At 40.6% G+C, this 25,559-nt stretch overlaps 2 protein-coding genes across 3 annotated transcripts; one reads left to right on the forward strand and one right to left on the reverse strand.

Annotated features, from left to right (window-relative positions):
• Window positions 1–476: 476 nt before the first annotated feature.
• mlnl (motilin-like) lies at window positions 477–4,124 on the forward strand. Of its 2 annotated transcripts, none has more exons than XM_033626342.2 (5): window positions 477–631; window positions 1,204–1,334; window positions 2,809–2,910; window positions 3,008–3,113; window positions 3,277–4,124. In XM_033626342.2, the coding sequence occupies exons 2-5, from the start codon at window positions 1,215–1,217 to the stop codon at window positions 3,282–3,284; spliced, it is 336 nt and encodes a 111-aa protein (XP_033482233.1). In that variant the 5' UTR covers window positions 477–631; window positions 1,204–1,214; the 3' UTR covers window positions 3,285–4,124. The 2 variants fall into 2 exon arrangements, with proteins under 2 accessions (XP_033482233.1, XP_033482234.1); XM_033626343.2 differs by lacking the exon at window positions 477–631 and adding an exon at window positions 655–765.
• Window positions 3,339–22,393, reverse strand: LOC117256732 (retinol dehydrogenase 12). Its single transcript, XM_033626339.2, has 6 exons — window positions 22,054–22,393; window positions 14,325–14,564; window positions 14,088–14,177; window positions 13,764–13,952; window positions 11,768–11,877; window positions 3,339–5,546 (listed from the first exon to the last, which is right to left on the reverse strand). Exons 1-6 carry the CDS (start codon window positions 22,208–22,210, stop codon window positions 5,367–5,369), a joined length of 966 nt encoding a protein of 321 aa, XP_033482230.2. The 5' UTR covers window positions 22,211–22,393; the 3' UTR covers window positions 3,339–5,366.
• Window positions 22,394–25,559: the final 3,166 nt, after the last annotated feature.

A 25,559-nucleotide genomic window follows, 5' to 3' on the forward strand; every position in this document is an offset into this window, starting at 1 on the left:
GAAGGTCATAAATGTCGCATTGTGTTGGATAATAGTTTAGAGCAGAGGATTTATGACGGACCTCTTTGGAGAGATCGTCCCCTGACTGCTACACACACACACACACACAAACATATTTGAAGTCCAGTATATTAATCACATTTTTTTTTTCGGTATTTAACTTGATGACCCAAATAAATGTCCTGTACAGACTGAACTTTCACTCTGTTAGCAATAGTCTGTTTTAAGATGAGTTATGAATAAGTTTTATCTTCATTATATATCACATGTGATTTATTTGGTATGTGTAGAACATACACGTACATTAGTTCATACAGACTTTCTGATAATATGCCACAGAGCTGCTCATCAATGTGTCATTTTGTCAATCTTGTCAAAGGCACGGTGACTTTACTGCCCTAATAAAGGAAAGCAAGATTCCTGAGTACTACGTGTGTTTCCAGGATCATAGACGAGAGTGCTTGAAGGAGCCTGTTGAGGAGCGGATGTGAGGGAGGACAGTAAAAAGCTCAGGGCTCATGAGAGGGCTCGATATAAAGGCGGACTGGGACAGGCAGTCACTCAGACCGGTGGAGCTCTGCTCATCTCATAGCACACTTCCTTAAACAACTGACCAAAGCTGACACAGCACGTGAGTAACATATGGCTTCTTCTGCTTCTGTCTCTCGGGTTTTTCCCCCCTCTCTCTCTGTTACTCCTGTCTTTGTCCTCTTTGACGTCCTGTCTTCATTCTCTTGCATTTGTGCATGGAGCTGTCTTGCTGTTGTAAGTATGGCTGGTCCACTCTGGCCTCTTATCTCACTTGTCAGTGGAGCAGTTTGTGTTTTGTTACTTCCATGCTTCCCCCCTCCTTCTCCCGCCTCTCTCTTTCCCTATCTGCTATCTATTTGTCAACGTCTCCCTTGCATAATAATGACATGAGATCCCTGGTGTCCTTCTTCCTCTTCCAACTCACTAACTGTGTCTGCCACACACACACACACACACACACACACTGCACCTCATGTCAAAGACTGTATGTTGACCTATTTGGAGTGTCGCCCTTCTTTTCCTACTGCTAACAAAACATTCCCATATTTCAGTAGTGGCTTGGCCTCAGTGCCACTCACCCCTGTGGTGTGGACTGTACTGTGCATGAACCTGCTGTTCTGCATGTATGCCTATATGTACAGTATGTATATACACGCGTGTGTATGTGTCCAGGACAGAGCAGGATGAGCATGCGCGGAGCAGTGGCTGGTTGCTTGGTGCTGGCGTGTCTGGTGGCGCTGTTGGCTGAGAGGACAGACGGGCACATCACCTTCTTTAGTCCAAAGGAGCTGATGCTGATGAAGGTAAGCAGCCTGTGTTGGTTGGACAGTGAGCAGTGAGCAGTGAGCAGTGAGCAGAAGAAGGGTTATATCACTCCATGGCTTTACTGGATGAGCATCTGTCTGATTATGTAATATGATTTTTCATATTATGCTGTTCGTAAGAATTGTGACAAAACCATATAATATTTTTTGATGTATTCTCTTCAATTAGGCTGGGAAAATATATTTTAAAAGATCAAAATCATTACTATATAACCTTGTAATGGGCCAGGATACATAATGGATGTTTGACAGAGTTGATGTCTTATGGAGCTGACAAATACTCATTTTAGCAATATTATTTATTGATCATTGATTGATTGATTTATCAGAAAGTAGAAAGCTCACCAGTACTTGAGCAACATTCCTGCCTCTTTGGAAACCAGGAAGTGAGACAGGAGTCCTTGTGATACAACTAACACCATTATATGTCTGATTAAATAATGTTTTTGTAGAAATTAGACAATAATCTCAGACACAACTTTAAAGGGCCAACATTTTCATACATATTTTAAAGCAAACATGATTATAGCAGTACATTTTTACACCAATGTTTTAAGTATGTTCTGTTAGTTTTAGATTTTGAAGGCTTTTAACACACTTTTAAAAAATCGTTTGAAGTTGTGAATTCTTGTTTGGGACAAATGTGCTTAAAGTTAATAAAGTAAAGGCAGATCAAAGTATTGTATCTTATTTATTTCATATTTAAAAATCCCTTAAAATAATGGTTCACCTCAGAAACTGAATTAGTGTGTTGATGAATTATAATTTTAAGGTTTTTTTTTGGTAGGACAGGGTGAAGGAACAGATCTGAAACAATTAGTCAATCAACAGAAAAATAATGAGCAAACTTTTCTTATTAAATAAAAATATGTTTTTTTTAAGCAAAAGGGCCAAACTTGCATTTGTTATAGCTTCTCAGCTGTGACGTTTTGCTTCTGAAGTGAACATCTTTGGATTTTGGTGAGCTAGTTGGAGAAGACAATTTATTAACAACCCATCTGGGTTTCAAAAACCTGTAAAATGCATGTTTTTTTTCCTGTATTTTCTGACATTTAATACACCAATTATTAAGAAACCTAGCAGATACATAAAATTTAGTTGCAGTTCAAGTAGTAAAAAACATCAATATTGACTCATTTTTAAAACTGTGCGAAGTATTTTCTCTGTTTTACCCAACAGGGAAGCTCTCCTAAGTTTTCCAGTGTAGTGTGTTAGTTTTGTGAGGTCTGAATGATAAAGTTACATAAAAAGGTCAAGTGGAGGTCACCCACATTGCCAAATCAGTATAAGACACTGATAAACTGACCGTGGCTCAGGGAACAAAATGAGTTTATTGATAAGGGATTTATGTCGGGATTTGGCTCTTCATACATGTGCACAGTGACTGTAGTTCTGTATCAAGTTTTCATTTTTGTGTAAATGTGTGTTTTGTGTTTGTGTGCCTGTGCTGCAGGAGAGAGAAGGCAGAAAGGACATGGAGCCTCGGTCGGAGGATGGGCAGTTTGAAGAGGTTACAGTCCAGCAACTTCCTCTGGTGGAAGGTGGTGGAAATCATGTGAGCATATACCCAACACTCCACATGTATCGCTGCCATTTTCACAAAGAATGGTGTCATTGAATAAAAGCCATTAATACCTCGTCTGTGTGTCCAGGATAAAACAGTGGAGATTGCCGTACGTCTTTCACCCCAACAGCTAGATCATGTGGCTCCAGTGCTCGAAGAGATCATCCATGAAATAGTGGAGGAACGTCAGAAAGGTACAAGTGTTGGTGTGGTGGAAAGTGTAGCGAGACACAAAAGCTTCTCTGCAGACACACAACATGGCCTTGTGTCTCCTTTTATTATCCAAAAATGATTATAGACGCATAAGTGATAGTGCCATGATTATAAACTGTTCCCTCACTATCTCTGTCTCTGCAGCCAAATAGCAAGGTCGAAGACACCGGGGGACGAATGCTGTACAAATTCTTCAAAAAGCACTGAATGTTCAAATGTTTTATTGTGTTTTAATGAATCAGTCAATAAAAGAAAGTGATTGTTTAACCTACTGTAGCGTCTGCTGTGATTTCTTGAAGAAGCATGTTAGCGTGAATTGGCCACATGGTGTCAGCATGTCTCAGGGAACTCTTTCATTTCACTCATTCACTTAACCTCAATGACAGTCTCATGACTTCCTTGAATAGAGGAAAACATAGTCACCATTTTCACAAATGAAAATTACCTAGACCAGTGGTTCCCAACCTTTTTCCTTAAGGGAGCCATTTTCTATCATTGAGTAACCTGAAGACCCTTCACAAGGTGACTGTAAGTTATTACATAAATGCATAACAACAACAGTACAAAGCAGTACAGTACAGATTATAAGACAATGGGCCCCTGGGCTGCACCATCTCACAGGATCCTTGTTGTAATTTTATGTCTCACTGTGGTTCCTTAGTGTCTCTTTGTAGTTATTGTGTGTCTCTTTGTGGTCATTTTGAGTCTCCTGTTCAGTACGTGTTAATTTAAGTGACATTTTCCAAGTGAAGGCCAGAGGCCCCCTGGATTAATATCTGGACTGCAGGAAGTTTGTGTAAAGTGAGTGATTTGGATGATTTTAAAGCTGATTTTTTCCTGTAAATATTGTATCAAAGCTAATTTTTCTTCCTAATTTTTTTTAGTAAATTTGTACATGATTCTCTGCTGAATTATGTGTTTGTAGTATTGAACAGTCATACATACTTAATGGGCTTCTTTTTTTTGGACAAATTCAGTGTGTTCTTCTCCCTGACGCTTGACCATTGCTCTGTTGGCTCTTTGGTTGTTTTCCTTGTCTATTGCAGGATGAGTGAGGCTGTTTGGCAGAGAGCTCTATGAATGTAGTTCATGTTCAAACCTTTACTGTGCCCTTATCTTGTGAGATTTTTTCCCGAGTTTATATCCTGAAAAATAATATAAGCTTTAAAAATAAACAAATTCATTTAGTTTTCTTCACAAAAATGAATGAAATGCTGAGATATAGGCCTACTGTATAATTTACAAAAATTAAAGTTACAACTCTTAAAATCAAGAAAAAAAAATCATGACCCTCGTGAAGCTTTGGTAACCCCTGGTGGTGGTGGGTACCCCCAGGTAGAGAACCAGAGACAGCTGATATTAAAGGGGAACCAATGTTTTTTTCAACCTGGACCCTATTTTCCGATCTACTTTTATCTAAATGAGTGATGGGATGTTCAATATTTGACATTTCTCCAGTATGAAGCTGTGTTTACCTTTAGCTGGATTCGAAGTGAGTGAGTGAGTGTTTTGACTTGCCACAACAAACGTCCGAATTTTTACCCGATTTTGACCAACTGGATCTGGATGAGCCATTTGAATTTGATGACTGCCTTTATTTATTTGAACACGGAGTACACGGACATACACAGACGCAGAGCCGGACGAGGAGAGACAGGGAGTAGCAACAGGCAGAGGAACATGTCCGAATCCAGCTAAAGGTAAACACAGATGCTCATTTCTCCTTTCCGTTATGTTGTCGGTTAATTATACTAACGACCCGAGCCTATCTGTGTGGAAAAAATGCACTTTTAGTGGACGTATTTTGGCGTTGTTTGATGCTGTCCCAGTGCTCTATTATTTAATATAGCACGTGCTCACAGGCTGCAGGCAGGTCAGCCCGAGCTTCGTACTGGAGAAATGTCACATAGCCTATTGAACATCCTATCACTCATTTAGACAAAAGTAGATCGGAATAGGGCCCAGGTTGAAAAAAAAATTAGTTCCCCCTTAAAAGTCAGTGACACCAACACAAGTGACAAAACTTTATTATTTCACAAATACACAAGAAATGAATAATTTGTGCTTCTCTTAAAAACACGTTACGTCCCTTCAAACTACCCATGAAAATGTTTTCAGAAGCTTCACCTGTTGATTTTTAAGACATTATGACATGTCACAATGGTTCACTCAGGAGGTGCACTGGAGTTTGACCCCTTCTCCGTTATCAGGCCTCCTTTTGCCTGATAGTTGTTTCAAAGCTTTGATGTCAGTCTCTCGCAGACCTCAAAGTCCTTGACTGCAAGGGCAGCGTCTCGAGCTAAAGGGGCGGGGAGGACCAGGTAGCAGTCGCTGTCACAATACTTCCCAGTTACCCCCTCCATTTCCTCTGCTACTGCACAGTAGATTGAGCTGACGGCACCCTCCTCTGGAGACTGAGAGGAAGACAAGAATGGTGAAGAGGAAATGTGAGAGTACAGACAACAACAACAACAACAACAAAAAGAAGACAGATATCTCTGCAGGTGCAAATATGCAACAGGGATGTTTGCGTAATCTCTGCCCTGATGGGTGTCTAGTATAACCAGATGTTAAGCACAGTCTGCCACTACCGATAATCATCACTGATAAAATCACATGTACTAGTTCAAGAGCATGAACTCTGAGAGTGTTTGGAAAAAAGAAAAAGGTAATTGATCGCACATGTGAAAGCTTTGTTTATGTGCAGCCATGGTTCCATGTGGAACACCACATGCTGCATTTATCAGTGAATTCCAGGAAAACGTACATCTTAGACACACAAACAGGAACATGATGCATCTCTTGAGAATACGCTGCAGTTACCTTGGCATTTTTCAACCGAACACTTTGAACCTTTAAAACAAACCCAGTTAGCCAAACAGATTTGGAAAAGAAAACTCTTTGCTATTCTGTTTTCAGAAATGTTTCATAAGGGAGGCCAGATGGGGCCACTGAAAATCTTGGACACCAAAACCAGAAACTGAATTTCAGGGTTCGAATATGCTGTTGTGGTATATAGATAAGTATAAAACTATGACAGTATGGAGAGTTAAGGATTCACATACTGATATACTTTGGCTCCATGTTTTACAGTTTAAGTCACTGACTATCTGATTTGCATAGACTAAAACCATTACAGTTAGAGTTCCAAAACAATCCTGTTTTAATGCATTATGTATCTGTGTATAAATTTGTTGGGTAATTCATTGTTCCTCAGATAGGCTGATTGTCTTTGTCTTTACAAAAACAAATATACAAGGCTGTAGGACCAGATGGAGTACCCAGCACAGCTCATTGTGGTCTTTACAAAGATCTTTAACATCTCCCTGGCACAAGCCGCCATATCACTCTGCTTGAAGTCAGCACCCATCATCCTGGTCCCCAAAAAGGCAGTCTCAGTGCACCTGAATGAACATAGACCAGTCACACTCACTTCACTAATAATGAAGTGTTTGGAGAAACTAGCCCTCCACCACATCAAAACCAGCCTCCTGCTCCCCTTTGACCCATGTCAGTTCGCCTACAGAGCCGACAGGTCAACTGAGGATGCACTTCAAATACTTTTGATTTTTTATCCTCACTAAATATCCTGTGTCTTTTATGTTCTTTGTTGGAATGTATCAATGAAGTGTCACCACTAATGTTGTTGTATTCCTATGCAATGACAATAAAGGCTTTCTAGATTTCTAGATACATTTGACAGAGTATAAATTATAGGGAGAAAACGTTTAGTGGGAACGAGCCTTCTTAAGTTAAGGTGAGACTCAGTACCGGTAAAACCAATTTTCATTCATATACCTTGAGTTGAGAGTTAAAGGTACTCCTTTGAAAATGGCCATTCCAGTTGTTCCCTTGACAAAATTTTGCCTAAATTTGTAGCATTATTTAGCCCCTTCCTGACAAGCTATGCCAACACAGCCGACACCAATAATAATAATAAACTTTATTTATATAGCATCCTTCATACAAGAAATGCAGCATAAAGCGCTTCACAATAAAAGCATTTTAAGCTTAGATCACTTCACATGAAATAAACATAATGAACATAAAACAGGACAAACAGGCAATTCAGAAATTTTTCATTTAAAAGAGGTGGTGATTTGAGATCCCATTCACCGAAATCCCATAAAGTGTAACTCCTTGTTTCACCTTTCAGGCCTCTGACTTCAGCAACAATCAGAGCCTATAATTCCCAACAGGCACGGACTCACCAGCAGATATTGATTAACCAAAAAAAAAAACATCTTTCAGCTTACTACAGAACATCTTCCCAAGAATTTACCTCACTGTGGGTATTGTCTGTGCCCGGTGAAGCGCGCAGCTGCCCCACAATCCCCCACCCTGTTGTGGCGCTGGGGATCGAATAGAGCTCACCGTCTCCCTCCCTTACATCTTCCATCCACAAATCATAGCAAACCATAAATCGTAAAATCATAAAATGAAATAAATCAAAAAAGTAAAAAAATATTAATATATCACTACTTTCATGCTAGCTTTAACAATGTGTGTGTCACAGCAGTAATGTCAGCCTCCAATTCGTTAGGTAACATGGCAAAATTGTTGCCTTGCATGGAATGCCTTGGTAGCCGAGTAGTTACAATGCATGCCATATAACCGCAGTCTTGGGAATTTGTCCATACCCTTCTGCCCCACCTCCACCACCCCCTCTTAAACCTGTATGACCTCAGGTCTCAGTGTTCAGTGAGTTTCTTGTCCTGTCTGACTTTGTAGTGAAGTTGCCATGTTCCCAGATCTCAGCAATTACTTTGGTGAGTACAATATCATTGTAACTGATATAATAATGTATAAAATTATCATAAATGTTTTAATAAATTACTGTTTAAAGGGCTAACTCTCAGCTTTAATTCTTTTACATCCACATCAGGTAAACATTTAGGAATTAAAATGCTTTTTATACATAGTCCCCCCCAATTTTAGGGGCCACAGTAAGTGAATGATTAGCAAATTCTGTGAAATTAGCTCACTTGTATTCATCGAGGATGTTACTGCTGATAGTAAATATTCTGTCCGCTCAGATTCAAGTGAATGTATTAAAACTCCCTGGATCATGCTTTAACAATGCAGCAGGACAATGACTCTAAACATATGCAGAAAGGAGTGTTTTATGGACAAATGGTGAAGTGTTCTTGACTTGACAAGCCAGACACCTGATCCCAATACAGCTGAGAATGTAATTCATTTGCTGAACACCAAACTGAAGGCACAAGGCCCCAGAGCAAGCAACAAGTGAAGATGTCTGTGGGCCTGACAGAGCATCACTGGGGAAGTTACCAACTACCTGAGACCATGAATAGAGTATTGAATGGCTCTACTGGGCACGGGCTTGGGGGCCCAAAGTGTCAGATTCCCCCCCTGCCCTTCACCTGCATAATGTCACTCGAATTAACATAGATTGACCAGGAAGAGACTTAAAATGCCCACAAAGACATGCAAAGAAACTACAGAGACCCAAAACTACCAAAAATGACACACATATACACCTAAAGAGACACAAAATCACCTCAGAGAGAAACAAAATAATTACAAAGCAACACAAAACAACTACAAGGACACACAAAATTAGCACAAAGAGACACACAAACACAAAGCGATTCTGACAACTACAAAGGCCAACACAAAATCTGTGTATAGACTTTGTATCTCTACATAGGAGAGGTGGTGAGGCCTTTTGCTTGTCTGTGCCCAGGGGCCCACTGTCACATAATCCACCCATGCCTGAGACTAAATTGCAGGTTCCTGTTTTTCATACAAGAGTTAACGGTGGTGGACTAGCTTGGTACAGCTAAAAGTTTAGCCTAAAATCTGCCAATGCCAGATCTCATTTTAGCTAGTAAAAGGGCCAGTACCATAGTTTTAAAAACCATGATTTTTTTTAGTCTTTATGGGATTTGTTAGCTATAACAACAATATAGAACACTGGCATTATACTTCTCAAATACTTGTGACTTCTTAAAGTGAAATTAAAATATGAATAAAAAGGTATACAGTTCCTACACCTGTGATACTCAACTTAAGGCCTGCAGGCCAGATGGGTGAAGGGTGCCCACTGACCATTTTCTGATTCACAATCCAAATAAAGTGATTCACACTTCAGTTTTTTATACAGTACTTTACAGCAGTTTTATGCCTCTGCAAACAAGTTGAGTTGCACTTACAGTTTACATGGATATCGCACACATCTTCTCCTCAGCAGCATCTATACAGCCAGCACAATTTTAATGTGGGCACCAATTCAGTATCTGACCAAATGTCTCCTCTTCTGTTCCTGAGATATGACGTTAAGTAGTGGCCAGAAAAGTATTTTTGCTGAATGTTATGATGTCACAGTGAAGTTGACCTTCGACCTTTTGGATATAAAAAGTCATCACTTCATCATTACTGTATATCTGATTGGACATTTGTGCGACGTTTTGTCATAACTAGCATGTGAATTCTTGAGTTATGGCCAAAAACATATCTACAGCGGTCACAGTGACTTTGCCCTTTGACCTTTGGCCACCAAATTCTAATCAGTTTATTCTGTAGTCCAAGTGGACGTTTGTGCCAAATTTGAAGAAATTCCTTTAAGGCGTTCTTGAGATATTGCGGTCACAAGAATGAGTATCCACCTGACCCCTCGACAAAGGTCTAGCCTAAATTTATATATTAATGATCAATGTTTGTTTATAAAATGGCCCCTGGCCTCTTGTCATTCTGCAGAAGTGGCCCCTGGGCAGAGTAAGTTGAGTATCTCCTGTCCTACAGTGTTCGTAGCGATCATGACATGGATGTCAACACACTTGAACTGAAACTGAAAGCCAACATTTTAGCACAAGATGGCTGTTTCATTATACAGTCAGGTCCATAATTATTTGGACAATGATCTCCAGTGTGCTGGAGTGCAGAGCCAAAACCAAATCAACAACAACATGAATCAGGGGCATTCCTAGCACCATCTGACTTTGCTGTATTTGGTAAGCTGGGAGTCTGAATTAAAGCCTGTTTTGAAGAACAAATACTCCTCAGAGCAATGGTCGCTTGCATCAAGTTCTTAATTTACTTCGTTATATCAGATTTCCTGTACTCATGGCGTGTGAAACTTAGTTTCACCAGCTTTGTTTCCTGTGTCTCTCAGTTAGTCACCTGGTTTACACATTTTGTTTGTTTTCTGGCTGTTGACGCTCATCATTACAACCACAAAACCTCGACTGCAGACAATAAGACACAATTCAGCCAGTTGTTGCAAATGGCTACACACGTACACACAGACTTATTCACACATGCTCATAAACAAACATCCTACCTTGTGATCAAAACTCTCTGGCACACAACAGCAGTGCCAGCTCTTTCAACTGGGCCACATGTCTTTAATGAGGTGTATCTATTTAGTACTAAATTGCTCTGTTTTTCATGGAATATTCTAGCATCTCCAGTTGAGGGAAATAGCAGATTTGAGTCTTGTTGTAGCTGAACCTAGTATGTCTCTAACTAACCCTTTCACACCGTCTCTTCAAAGCGGTAATATCGTGCCGTTATGCTGCCTCACCATTTTTTTGTAAAAGGTCCGATCATGGAATTGGGGGACAGAGTTGTCTCGCCTTTAACCCGGCAGCAGAGGTAGTAATATCGCTGAATAGACATCCGTGTAACAGGGACAGCTGGCAGTGTGGGACCATGGGCTTGACTGGTGCGATGTTTCGACAACATGTTATGTGACCCACTGCAGGAGATTTAAATAGCAGCTTGTAACAGTTAGCAGCTAATTCAAAGAAGAACAATGGCCGAAAATGTCCATGAACTGGAAAAACGATGAAGTGAGGGTGCTCTTTACTCTCCAAGCAGAGGACAAGATCAACCACGGCATAAGACAGTAAATGATTGCTGAAGCCATGTTATGCCATTGTTGTTCTTGATAAAGCGCTGCCCAAGTGACGGTGATGCCAGCATGCTATCTAAAAGTCAGGTTCCCAGGAACGCTGCTCAGCTTTGCTGCCAATTTTTCCCAGTGGCCATTTGCAGTACTGCAGCGAGAGAAATCCCCAGTGGCCCATAGACTTTTCTCCATAGACTACCATTATAAAGGAGACATCTGACCGGACACCTCAAACTGCAAACAACCTCAATAATAACTACTTAATGCGTTTTTGATCCATGGAGGTTTTATATTTGTAAAATCTTCCTCAAGCAGAGAAAAAAATCTGTGACATCATCACAATGTAGAGTCTATGAGCAGAGTGGGAGCTCACAGAGGGCTGCATACTGCAAAATTAAACCCGGATGCTACAAACATTTTTTTTGGCATGTGCACCAGTAGAGCAACTCCATGACAATGAATCAGAATGAATAGCCGCCATCTTGGGATCTGTTATTTAGGTATTATCAAAAATCAATGCTAAACTCACACACTGGAGCGGCATGATACTGCTGTTGTTTGGTTCTGTGCAAAAATGCAAATGAGGCGTAAAGAAGCACGATCTCTGTGTTAAAAGGCTGCTGAGCGAGAGAATTGGATGAGACTGCATTTATGTGACAGGCAGAGGTTGCCAACCAACAACCAATCACATTCAACTGGTTGCAAGACATGACAGTGGAGAAATTACGTGGACTCTGCAACGAAATGCAACAATGTACTCACCTTGAAAAAGAAAATTCCAATGAGGTTGAAAATGCAACGAATTATACATGGATAGTGTCTCATCACTTCTGTCATGACAACACCAGGGTGGACAGAGTTTGCAGTGACGCCTACATGCAAAAAAGACAAAACAAAAAGACACTTAGATTCACAGTACAGACAGAAACAGAGAGGAACAGGGAAACTGTAAGCTCAGCCATTCTCTGTGATTGTTTTTCTGATCTTTTCAGATGACTGAAATGGGGAAAGTCAGTTTCAGTTGCTTCACTGAAAGCTACAAGTGCATTCATCTGCCTGATTTATGAAGACTGACTCTAAGTTTAGAGGACAGTGAAAAAAAGACACATTGGAAACAGAGGTCTTCTACTGGAAAATCTGGGGTGTAACCACGCCAGTATGTGTTTGACTAAGAGTGGAGCTGGCAAGCACAGAGAACATCAGAGCCATCTTCTTGGCCAACAGCTCAAAACAACATTTATTTCAACATTCAGTAAGGGAGCCTCACAAAGCAAAAATATAAGTCATGAGTCACTCATTGTCACTGCATCACATTTGCATTGTCATACACTTTCTGTCTATGACTGTACAGAATAAAACCTAATTCACACCTTCCTGAAGTCTCTTCCTCTGCAAAGCAAACAGAACAGGTGATTAAAACTGGTAAAAACACTGAATGGAGAATTTTCATGTTGCAAATTAATGTGTCTTCAATGCTCTTGTTGCAGACAAGCTTCAAACTATGGTGGGCGACATGACAAAAGCAAAACGTGATTGGCCCTATCTACAGCCAGTACTCGGTCTGTCTGTTCTGGGCTAGAAACATGGTAGTGCAACTTGCCAATTTCATAATCAAGTACCCGCTCCCTATGTACATATATCGACTCATTCGAAGGTAATGAAAACACGCTAATTCTTATTTTAAGGTGATTATACACAAAGGAAAACACATTATAGCCTATAGCATTTCCCCTATATAGCCCCCTAAATCCTACACACTGGCCCTTTAAGGCTTAAAGTTATGCATAATTAAGGCTGGGGTAGCTTGAGTGACACGCTGTCTGCGAGGCGTCGCTACAGTCAGTCTAGTCCACCCCTCGCTCCTCCACAACTCCTCCCTCCTATCCAAATATGGTCACTTCAGGCTCCAAAAATGCAAGATGGCGACATCTGAAATGCTGAACTTGAGGCTTCGAAACAGGAGTCCACAAACCGATGGGTAATGTCAAGGCTTCTCTGTGCTGGACCATCAGCCATCAGCTCTTCCTGAGGTTCTTCCATGTTTTCCATGTTAAAGGTTTTTTGGGGATTTAAAAAAAAATCTGAAACAAGGGTCCTAAGACAGAGGCTGTCGTATGCTGTACAGACTGTAAAGCCCCTTGAGGCAAATTTGAAAGGCTGTAGGTTTTGTTTCAACATTTGGGGAAACACATATTAAGTGGACGGTCTGGGAGCATTCTGGTGGATTTTCTGCACCAATTTGTGCCTTTTGCATTAATTTATTGTGGAGAAGTCCTGGTATTTCCTGTTTAGATCATGCATAGCTGCTTCTTCCTCTGTCTGTTTTCTGGCAGATTGCAACCATTGCTTTGTTTTGTTATATCTATGAGTTGCGCTCTAGCAGTTCGTCAAAATAAAATACAACTGCTGCTACTGTCTTTTTTTTAAACGATTTTTTGGGGGCTTTTTTGTCTTTATTAGATAGGGAAGTGTAAGCGTAAAAGGGGCAGAAAGAGGGGGTGACTTGCCTTCAGATATGGGACGCCTGCTCCCACTAAGCAACAGGTTGCCTGCTACTTTCACGTCTCTATTGGTAGGGACAAATGCGCGTGTGATATTGTCCCCTGTGCCTCCCCCTCCCCCCCAAAAAATCTACGCCTTGGCAAATTTGTGATATTAGAAGAAATTGATTTGACTCTCTGCAGCTCTTATTCAACAGGAAACCATGCATTTGCTATACTGATAAGCGATAATCATAAAAATCATGATTTTAGCCTACCTGTCCCTTCTAGCCTGCGTGCTTGCTCGCTGGTAAGGATGACATTGTGCAGCTTAGTGTGGTTGTAGACAATATCCATGTAATAGGTGAGGTTCTCGCCATGGAAGTGAGAGAAGTCCACACGACCCTTCTTATGGTTGACTGAGGAGACGGTGACAATGCGTGCCGGAGCTGAACGCTTTATTAGGTCTGGAGTAAATCAGAGATATGCAGAGCAGGGAAAGGGAGAAAGAGATGAGAAGTGGAGAGAGAAAATGAAAGACAAATACTCCACAGAAGTCCACAGTATACCTGCTGTACTAAAAAGAGACTGCAGAGTCTTACCCAGCAGCAGGGCTGTGAGGAGAAACGGTCCCAGGACATTGGTGGCAAAAGTGGTATCAAACCCATCTTTGGTTATCTGCCTGGGTAACCCTGTAATGGGATTGTACACACTTGATTACAAATGTACACATACATATGCACAAACACAAACACAAACACATTTATACTTTTACACTTCTACTCTTCATGCTGAACACTTGTAGGTTATAATATTCTCTGTTGTGTTCATGTTGTTACCTGATACTCCAGCATTGTTAACAAGGATATGGAGAGCTTTCTCCTCTTCAAGAATCCTCTTTGCAAATTCCCTGACAGAGTCCAGGGAGGACACGTCCACCAGACGCAGGTGGACGTTGGAGTTTCCTGTTTTCTCTCTGATTTCTTGAAGTGCTGCTTTTCCCCGGGCCTCGCTTTGACAAGCCAGGATAACACGAGCCCCACGGCGTGCAAAGTCCAAGGCAATGAACTTTCCAATCCCTAGCAGAGTGGATGAGAGCAAAAAATTGTTTACATCTGATAACAAAACATACCCATACAACACATGACAATAAACAGGTGACCATGAAACTGTTCTCAGCTCTCCGTGTAACTATTAACCAGAGTTCCAAATTGATAGTTTAGTAAACTTTATGAGACTGATATCATTAACTGGCTATCATTTTTCCCTTTTAAGGAATGGTGCCTCAAGAAGTGATTTGATGTAAGTCACATTATTTAACATAAAGAATTATTAATTATGTCTGATAGCCATTTTGATACTTCCCAATAACTGGAGACTTGTTATGAGGTCAGGTCCCATCATCAGTAACTTATGCAATTCCTTATCTCTCCATACTGACTTAGGTCTCACCTAGCCCGTGGCCTATACTTCAACAGCATAACAGAATTCCTGAAATCCAGTAAAGGCTTTTGGTTTTGGTGTGCTGCTCCAAGATTTTCAATGGCCCCATCTGGCCACCTCTAAAATTTCTCAGAGCGCCACTGGGAGACAGGGAGTGCAGGCCAAATAGTGTGTGTGCGGTACAGCTATCTGTAACATTAACGCCACTGTGGTGCAGATCATCTACTGATAATGACAACAGGTGTGTATGTCCTTCAGCAGCGACTGACTAGACTGTCAAGTTGTAGGTGGAAGGTCAGACTTGTTCTGCATTAAATCACAGTCTGTTAAAATCAGTGCACTCCTGGGTGCGTGTGAGCCTGTCAATTATCATCCTCAGCTGTAACAGAGGAATCTGATTTCCTGCTTTGTTTTGTAAACTTTAGTCGAGCTCACCACATGGTAACCTAATCGTGGGTTCATGTTAAGTGAGGCTGAAGTTAAAAGGCCTTTCCTTTAGCAATAGGGGACAAGTTTTAGCACAGAAACCTGACCTCTTGAGACTTTCCAGTAGCACACATGATGACTGCTGTGCTTACAGTGTGGCAGCATTGCTTTTATGTTTATAGTAGATCAAGTGACTGTGTCAAATCTGAAGCGTTCCACACTGTAATTTACAATTGCTCAACTGGTTTTCTGGACTACCACGACTCCACCCCTATCAACCTTGTCTCCAGCTGCAACAGGCAGCTGTTTTTAGTGTACAAGCTCTGATTATCACACTGGGCTGAGCATTCTCTTATTTTTTCTCTTTTATTTTCAATTAATTTTCTGTTAAGAGAAAAACTAAGAGAAGTCAACTCCAGATTTATCAAACATTCTTAACCATCCAAAGCTGCTCTCACCCAGGTCTGCTGAATGAGGAATCCCACTGGATCATAAGTAAAGTATTAGCACTGGTAACACCCACTAAACAATAAATAAGGTTGTGGTATGCGCAAATACTTTAGCACATACCAAAGAACTGGAGAGATGCCACCAAACACAGGCTGTAAGAAGAATACCTTCAGCAGTGGTGACATCCAAACAGTGTAATATAAACTTAACCAAATTACTGATTTACTTAATGATTCACCGCAGTGTCAGTACTGGTGCTCCAGGGAAATCAAAACGCAGCAATGACAAAACTCTTTGTGATGCTGTATATCTCGTGTCAGCAGCAGTGATGGAGGAAGTATTTAGATCCTTGACTTTAGTAAAAGTACTAACTCAACACTGTAAAAATACTCTGTTACAAGTAAAGCATTAAGATATTAATTAAGTAAAAGTGTGTAAGTACAATGAGGAAAATGTATTTAAGTTAGTAAACGTGCTCATGCAGAAACTAATAATTAAACTAATTAATAAAAGGAAAAGCAGCAAGTCCTCATATTTGAGAAGCTGGAACCATGCAATGTTTTTGCATGAAAAATGACTTGATTATGATGATTATCAAAATAGTTGCCAATTCATTTTTTAATCAGTCGACTGATCCTTTCACAGTTCTCTCCATCCCACTCCCACTGCTTCCTCTAATCAGCTGTCTACGGTAAACTTCACCATGATCTCTCTCAGCCAATCAGGATGCCACTGCAAAATTTTAAATCTGTTCTCTCCTCCTTCATCATTTCAGGCAGACTCGTTGTGCCCTGCTCCACTCCATTCACCTCCAGCCATTGTATCTAGAGTCCAGGACAAGCTCAACAAAGGCTCATTCCACTACTCATCAGCACTTCTCCATCTTCTCCACATCCTCTTCTCATCCCCTCTTCACCACCTCTACCAACACCACCAGCGTCTAGACCCCAGGGGGTTCCCTGTTCGACTATGGATTCATCACCTTCCTTAAATCATGCCATCTCTAATCACCAAAGACTTTTCACATTTTTCATTCATATATGCACATGCTAATAAATATTCTTTTCACTATAAAAATGAGTCTCTCCTGATTGAAATGGTGTACGTGCAAAAATCTTAATTTGTAAAGTAACTAGGAACTTAAGGTTTCAAATAACTGGAGCTGAGTGAAGAGTACAATATTCCCTTTGAAGAGTGGTGGAGTAGAGGCAGAAAGTGGCATGAGATCAAAATACTTAAAAGTAAAAGTACATCAAATTTGTACTTAAGTACACTACTTGAGTAAATGTACTAAATTATATTCCACTCCTGGCAGCAGAGTGACGCAGAATAACTGAATTACAGTAATTGGGTTCGATGGACCAAGCATAATAGTATTTCTATAGGCCTGAAATTTAGAAATCCAATCATTGTAATTACTCTTGAAATGTTTCTCAGATGTGAAACTTGTGTTTCCTCACATTTGACAAGAATTTATGGACTGTGAAAATGAGATGTTAAGATGATTTCCCCTTACCTAAGAGAGGAGCAAAAATAAGACAACATGATAAATCCTGGAAATCAATAGGTGTTAACAAAATAGGAATAAATTATGGACAAGAACAAAAATAAGAGAAAATCTGTGTGCACTAACTGCACAAAAAATAATGCAGCTTTAAGTTCACTTCATTCTCTGCCTTCATGCATGCAGAGGGACCATATGAGCCAGTTTTCAAACACTGGCAAATGGAACAGGACGTAACAGAATAATAAAACAAATGTGCAGTATGCTCAGCAGTGATTAGCACAGATGGACATGAAGAAGTCGTGCTCGTCCATCAACTTTCTAACACAACAGAAACCTACAGCTGGCTACATTCACTCACTGGTGATTGCTATTTGTTGCTTAATGCGTAACAGCTGTCTGATTGTAAACTTGGAGAAGTAAATACTGTTTAAAGCCATGGATAGCTGATGTCACATTTACTAATGGTGTCCTTCTTCTTCTTTCTAATGTGAGTCAGGTGGACACTTACAGGGTTCCAGAAACCAAAATATTATATATAGTTTTTGTTGGCAATACTGAAAGAGAAAGACAAAGAGAAATGAAAGAGCCTCAGTCCATTTCTAGGTAAAGGCTGAATCAGCAGAGATGATGCACTGGGCAACACTCCTGATCACGTCATAGTTCCCATGTGAAAACTATTGACAAGGCATTTGGTCAATAAGATGGTTTCTTTCTACCTGGCCAGGCATGACAGAAAATATTTTTCTTTTTTTTGTAGTTTGGGTAAATTGACCTTATAAAACAGTCTCTGAGGAGAGACCAGACATAACACTGATTCTGTGTTTATGTTATTTGTCCTCATATGACTTCCAATATGATTGTTTTGGGAGACGGTGCAGGATAGGCGTGCCAAAATACAACAGGAAAGGAAGAAGAAATGTGGCGGCTGATAAGAAAGCCAATGGAACTTCAATGTTTGGAAAAGATAATTGCCGCTCCAGTTTAGCTTTGCTGGTCAAAACAACTATAATGTGTTTCTCTATGATGTGTTCTGATTGAGCTGTAAAAATGACTGTCTCCCTGTTGTGGGTCATTACAGCCTGGCAATGTCCTTGCCTTCTATGTTTTGAGCTGCTGTCAGAGAGTTCTGACTGTTGGTTATCTACACTTGTACTGGCTGCCACTCCTTTACCCGCCCAATTAAATAAAAAGTAGCCCAACAGAACACCACCACATCTGCCAAAACTGCCCATGTGTTGTTGCCTGATATCAGACAGCAATGTGAACCTGTTTCACTCCGTTTCCATCTTCTGTTTGAAATTGTTTCCACTCTAATGGCTTTTCGTGGGGAGGGGGATTTGATTTTCTCTAACCAATCACTGGAGACCAACGTATCTGCCTGAATCTAACGTCATGTTAAGTCCACACTCGTGCGTAGCCATGCCAACATGTGTGTGTTGCCTGGGTTTTAAGAGTGGAGCGGAGCAACATAAAAAGAAATGATGTCAGGTGACATTCACAAGATGTACACTGCTATTCTTGTAAATCAAGATGTCAACATGCTTGGCATTCTTGTAATTAATCCTCATTGGTTCAGGTGCAACGCCTAACAACTTGACAACACAACTGCTGGACAACGGTGCTGCTGGTGCTGCTGATTGGCTTATCAAGTCCCCCTTTGACACTTATTGGTTATTTTTTATTTTGACTGAGAAACAACTGTTTCATGTCAGACAAATCAGTCAACAGACAGCCAACCTCTATCGACTGAAAGCTAATCATTAGACGATAGCTGAGGGTTTCCGAGATTTGTTCTCCACATGAACTGTTTACCTGCAACCCCCCTGAATTCTGTGTGGTGTTGCAATTTTGTCCAGTCACCGCAACTTGACCGCAAATTAGACCATTTAAAATGGGTAAAGGGTCATTTCACTGTAAAGCTGTGCACAACATATTGATTCACTCATCCCCCAGGTCTCTCTGTTTATCATAAGACTGCTGTTGTGCGACTGGACATGAAGTGGATGTGCTCACTGTTAGCATCACACGGCTAATGATTCCGAACGGTTATTTACAGGTTTAACGACAGTCAAACAGTTTTGCCATCGGTGTGAGATTAACAAATCTTGAATCCGAGACACCACCACAACTATCTTTGCAATTTTAACTTGCTCCCAACAATGTTTTTTTTTCTCGAAAAGCTGATGTGAAATCAGGCATTTCAGGCCACAACAACAGCGCAATCCTGAAGGGACTGTAAATGAAACCAGAATCTCGTAGAGTTGCCTAAAGACTCACATGCTACATGTGCTGATATCTGTTTAAGAAATGTTATTTGGGGTCATGCCTAGTTTCACTGAGATTTACAACCAGCTGTGCTTCAGAGTTTAAACACGATATGATATCACTGCAATGACTGCATTGACTTTGCTCTTTGACATGACTCAGCTGTTTTCCCTGTGGAATAAATGAGGGAACATGGTTGGGCTAAAAATTGCTCTGAAGCTCCAGAATGCAGCTGGCCTGGCTCTACAATCCTTATCAGATATGCCCAGTAACCCCAAGACCTTTTTACTGACATAGAGTCATATATTTGTATCTTGATCCTTATTGCTTGTATCTAATTTTCTATTTTTGCTCGTCTCTATTTTTCATCTTTTCTCTTGCTTTTTAAATGACTGAATTGCATTAGTTGTATGAAATGGTGCTGTAGAAATAAACTTGAACAAAGAAATCAGTAAAACCTGAAAAAGTTAAAATTATACAGAGGGCACAAAGAGGCAAAAATGTTTAACTGAGAAGCCAGGTGAATAATTCTCATCCTGATTGTTCATTTTCATGTTGTAACAACTTATCCTATTCAGGGCCACAGTGGGTGGGGTAAGAGGCACGGCACACCCTGGAGAGGTCACTAGATTATCACAGGGCTGACACATATTGAAGCCTTTTTTACACAGATATCTTACTCTAGGGCTGCTATGAAGTCCCTTATTTACACCTTAGCATTTTTGCTGCTTCACTGTGTGATTTTAGATAGCATGCCGACATTGCTGAGGTAAAACAGGCGTGACGTGCATGACATGTAACACAACAGTACTGGCCTATATTGTGACATATAACATACACGTCAGCAGCACTTTGTAAATAATAACAATGGCATCAACATGGCAATAACAATCATTTACTGGCCCTGTCATATGGCTGCTGATCTTGTCCTCTGCTCTGAGGGTAAGGAGCTCCCTCACCTCATTGCTTTCCCAGTTTTCTGACATTTTCGGCTGCTGTTTTTCTTCTTTGAGTTAGCTGCTAACTGCTATCAGCTGCTTTTTAAATCTCCTGCCAGTGGGTTACCCACACAACACATCATCAAATGTCACACCTGTGCTAACGATGGTCCTGTCCTGCTGGCTGTCTCTTTTATGTTCTTACAGATGCTGTTTTGGTGCTGTTACTACTTCCACTGCCTGCTTAAAAGCAAGACAACTCTGTAACCCCATGCCACAACTGTGCCTCACAGAACGGTGAGGCGGCTTAACGACGTGAAACTCCCGGCTAAAGACAAACAATCACTCACACTCACATTCACACCTATGGGCAAGTTAGAGTCCTCAACTGACCTAACCTGCATGTCTTTGAACTGTAGGAGGAAGCTCGGGAACCCTGTGAAAAGAAAGTGCAAACACTCACAGAAGGGCCCCAGCTGACTGGCAAGGTCAGTCCTATAACCCTCCTCACATGAGGCCGCAGTGCTGACCCCTTCACCACCATGCTGCCCCTAACTGTTCATAATCAAACTAAGAAAAAAGAGCTGTGCCTCACAAAGATAACATAGTAGCAGTGAGGTTTATAGGCTGTAATCTAATTGTATAAACCTCACAGGCAAAAAAAAAAACATCATATCACAATAAATACAATATGAATTTAGTACAAATATACAAATCTATGATGTATACTGATAATAAAAGGGAAGAAAATCAATGGCACATATTTAGAAAGGTGTAAAAATTATTTGGGAGCAGAGAGCAGAGAGCAGCTCTTACAGTATGTGTTATTTGAGGGGACATAAAAATGGCGAGTAATGGTAAAGTAATGAGGTATAAGTAATAGTGATTATCAAGCAAGCAGTTAGAAACAAATCTTGTTTCATTCTGCAGGTGATTCTCAGTTACTGCTAAAGTGGTGTTAAACATGAACTTGATATAACTACAAGATGAAAGTTCTGTCACACTGTTTACTTGCTCTTTAATAGGCAACAGACAGATTTGACATCTGGCTGTGATGCAACTCATGAATGCAATATTTAATCTAGCTGAAACATTCACAGCCATTATGACAACAGTCAAGTCTATACACAAAGCATGTTCTTAGTGTTTCTTTTTTTAAATGACTGTAAGCTCTGTTTAAGGAAAGGACAAATGACGAGAGAGGCATTTTATAGGCTAATCATTACTGTGTTCACGGTGGTTTAATACCTCTCATTCATGGTCACAGAAAAGTCAGTATACCATTCATGCTGATGGAATTTCCTGTTATACAGTCTGTTTAGGGAAATGCTTGAGCAGTGGGAAAAGATGATTTACAGCTCAGGATCAAGAGCTTGCTCAAAACCGCCGAACCGAATTTAAACACGCATCCAAGAACAAACAGCCCCCCAAGTTCCACTTTCCTTATGACAAACACTTTCATAATGATACAGTAAAAAATGCCCTTACAGCCCCGTGTCATCACCCAAGCGAGAATAAAACCGACTGAATTCCACAGACCTGTGTTGGCTCCTGTCACAATAGCAGTCTTGCCTGTCAGCCGCACGGTGCAGGCTCGTGGATCCCAGCGCCCTCTGCGCTGAGAGCGCACGACGAGCGCCAGCAGCGCCGTGGTAAATGCCCACACCGGGTGACAAAGTATATCCAACAAAAACATTGCACAGTCCGTGCTGACCGTGGGAGTCTGTTAGCAGTAAATGGAAAGCATATGCGCCAGCCTCAAGTAGGTGTAGCCTAAAAACCTAACAGTGAACCATGCAGGTCAAAGTGGCACAGTCTCCAACTGGGCAGACGGGTTGTGCTTTATAGTAAAATAAATAGCTCCTCCTGAGAAAACATAATAAGCTTTTATGGTTCTTTGCAATGCTCCATGACCTATGAACGCAGGGGCGGAGCCAGATGTGTAAACATTTGGGGCTAAAATAAAACCTACAGGGCAGACATCAGTGGTAGAGTCTAGTTTACTGTAGTGGGTATACTGTGATGACCCCCAGCACTCATTACAGATCATCTGAGACTGTCTTCCTGTGCAGTTTAAATAAAACTCAATAAAATTTCCCCAAACATGGTTTCTGTCATTTTAGGTAGCTAGTTCTTATCACGATGATGTATGTTCAAGTGTTCATATTCTCCAATTAGTTTGGTTTTAATTCGTTATTTGATGCTATAAACACAGTCTGACCTCGACTGACCAGTCTGTCTATTTTGGTACTTCCATTGACCACCAGTGTGCATTTGCATATTAGCTAAATATTTAGTTTCACTAAGCACATTAAGGTTTAACATTTAACATTTAGATTTAACATTTAACATTTAGATTCAACATTTAGATTTAACATTTAACATTTTGATTTAACATATAACATTTAGATTCAACATTCAGATTTAGATTTAACATTTAGATTTAACATATAACATTTAGAATTAACATATAACATTTAGATTCAACATTTAGATTTAACACATAACATTTAGATTTAATATTTAGATTTAACATTTAATTTTAACATGTAACATTGAGATTTAACATTTAGGTTTGACATTTAGATTTAACATTTAGATTTAGATTTAAAGGGATAGTGCACCCAAAAATGAAAATTCAGCCATTATCTACTCACCCATATGCCGACGGAGGACCTGGTGAAGTTGTAGAGTCCTCACATCCCTTGCAGTGGGATCGGCAGGGGGAGCGGCTAGCACACCTAATGGCAGACGGCGCCCCAGACTAATGTCCAAGAACACAAAACTGAAACCACAAAGTACCTCTAACATGCTCATCCGTAGTGATCCAAGTGTGCTGCAGCCCCGACATAAAAAGTTGTTTCGAAAAACGTCATATGAACTCTGTTTTTAGCCTCACTGTAGCCTGTAGCTCTGACTGCTTCTCTGTGCTCCGTGCATGCGCTTGCGCGAGACCAGCGAAAGCACGAGCTTTGCTCACCCGTGTTTACATCATGTGACACGTGCACCGCAGGGGGAGACAACGTAACCACAGTAGCTAAAAGATAATTTGCACTACGGTCTTTTAGTAAAGGACAGCCCAACATGTCTGAAGACTTTGAAATTGAGGAGGAACAGCATTTCTTTGTTGAGCCATATTTGTTTGAGCCCGAATATACGGACGGAACTCAGGCTACTGGACGAAGCAGCCACCACAGCTCATGAGCCTAACCCTCAGCCAGCTGCATAATACTGGAGTCGAGCACTTGGAAACCTGGTGGTGCAGTTGTTTCAAATACAAAGCAATGCCAATGGATGAGGAAAGTCTTTGCTGCTCAGACTGGGAATTGGCGATGCCTGCACTTGAGAATCTGGACATCAGTACTGACGAGACTGCTGCTCTTCAGAGACCGTGCATCACCGATCATCCTGAGCGCGCACACGTGAGGGCGGAGCACACAGAAGCAGTCAGAGCTACAGGCTACAGTGAGGCTAAAAACAGAGTTCATATGACGTTTTTTGAAGCAACTTTTTATGTCGGGGCTGCAGCACACTTGGATCACTACGGATGAGCATGTTGGAGATAATTTGTGGTTTCAATTTTGTGTTCTTGGACGTTAGTCTGGGGTGCCATCAGCCATTAGGTGTTCTTGCCGCTCCCCCCGCTGATCTCCGCAAGGGATGTGAGGACTCTACAACTTCACCAGGGCCTCCATCGGCATATGGGTGAGTAGATAATGGCTTCATTTTTGGGTGCACTATCCCTTTAACATTAGATTTAATATTTAACATTTAGATTAAACATTTAGATTTAGATTTAACATTTAATATTTAGGTTTAACTGTGACATTATATTTAAGTATTTCAAATATTGCTGTAAATGTGGTAAAAAGTGACTTAAAAAAATCACACCACATTTTTAGTTGTTTGATACGGAAGCGTATTGCATTCACTTGACAAATAAAAAAAAAAAATCTGTTTTATTGAGTAATTTTTTCTGTTTTTCAGAGTAATTTTTTTTCTTTTTCTGTTTTTCGTGGTAATTTTTTTCTGTTTTTCGTGGTAATTTTTTTTCTGTTTTTCTGAGTATTTTTTTTCTGAGTTAAGAGAGCAATAGAACAACAGACGTTTTCATTCCTTTCTTGAGAGCTTGACATAATGGACGCAAACATGACCCGCTTGTTTAGTTTAATCCAGTTTTACTTTGTTTTGGGTTTGAGACACTGGGAGATACTCTTGTCTTTAAGTCATATAGATGGTGTTATCATTAGTTTGTCGACTTTACGCAGGCACCTTAAGACTTTAAGGTTGTTCAGACGAAAAGCCTATTCAGATCTGCTGGACATTGCAGTGTTTCTCCAGAATCAGTTGGACACATATGGCAATCTCCATGGATACAAGATGATGCATCTGAAATGCATTCGGGCTGGCTACGTGGTGACTCAAGAGACAATCAGGAGACTGATGAAAATATTGGATCCACGGGGAGTGCAGCTGAGGCGCCGGAATCGCCTTCGGCGGCGTATGTATTAGAATCCATGCCCAAACTTTTTGTGGCACATAGACTCGTATGATAAACTCAAACCTTACGGGATCTGCATCAATGGTGCAATAGACGGGTTTTCACGGATGTGATATGGCTACATGCATACTCTACAAACAGTGATCCCAAGATAATCGCTGGATACTTTATTGATGAGGTGTCATCAAGGAATGGAACTGCTACCCGAATTCGATCTGACCTAGGGACGGAGAACTGTTACATGGAGCAGATGCAGATGTTCATGCGGCATGATCATATGGACGGATTTTCGAACAGATGTTATCTGTATGGCTCAAGCAATCATAACCAGAGGATAGAGAACTGGTGGGGATTTTTGAGGAAGCAACATGCACAGTTCTGGATGAACGTGTTTCAAGATTTAAAAGACTCTGACTACTTTTCTGGTGACTTCCTGGACAAAAGTCTCATACAATTCACTTGTCTTGAAATAATAGAGGTAATGTATCCTCATTGCTTTATATAGTACCTAGGCTATTATGTATACCTCAAAGTTGCAATACAT

The sequence above is a fragment of the Epinephelus lanceolatus genome, chromosome 1 (genome assembly GCF_041903045.1).
Source record: "Epinephelus lanceolatus isolate andai-2023 chromosome 1, ASM4190304v1, whole genome shotgun sequence".
NCBI lineage: Eukaryota > Metazoa > Chordata > Actinopteri > Perciformes > Serranidae > Epinephelus > Epinephelus lanceolatus.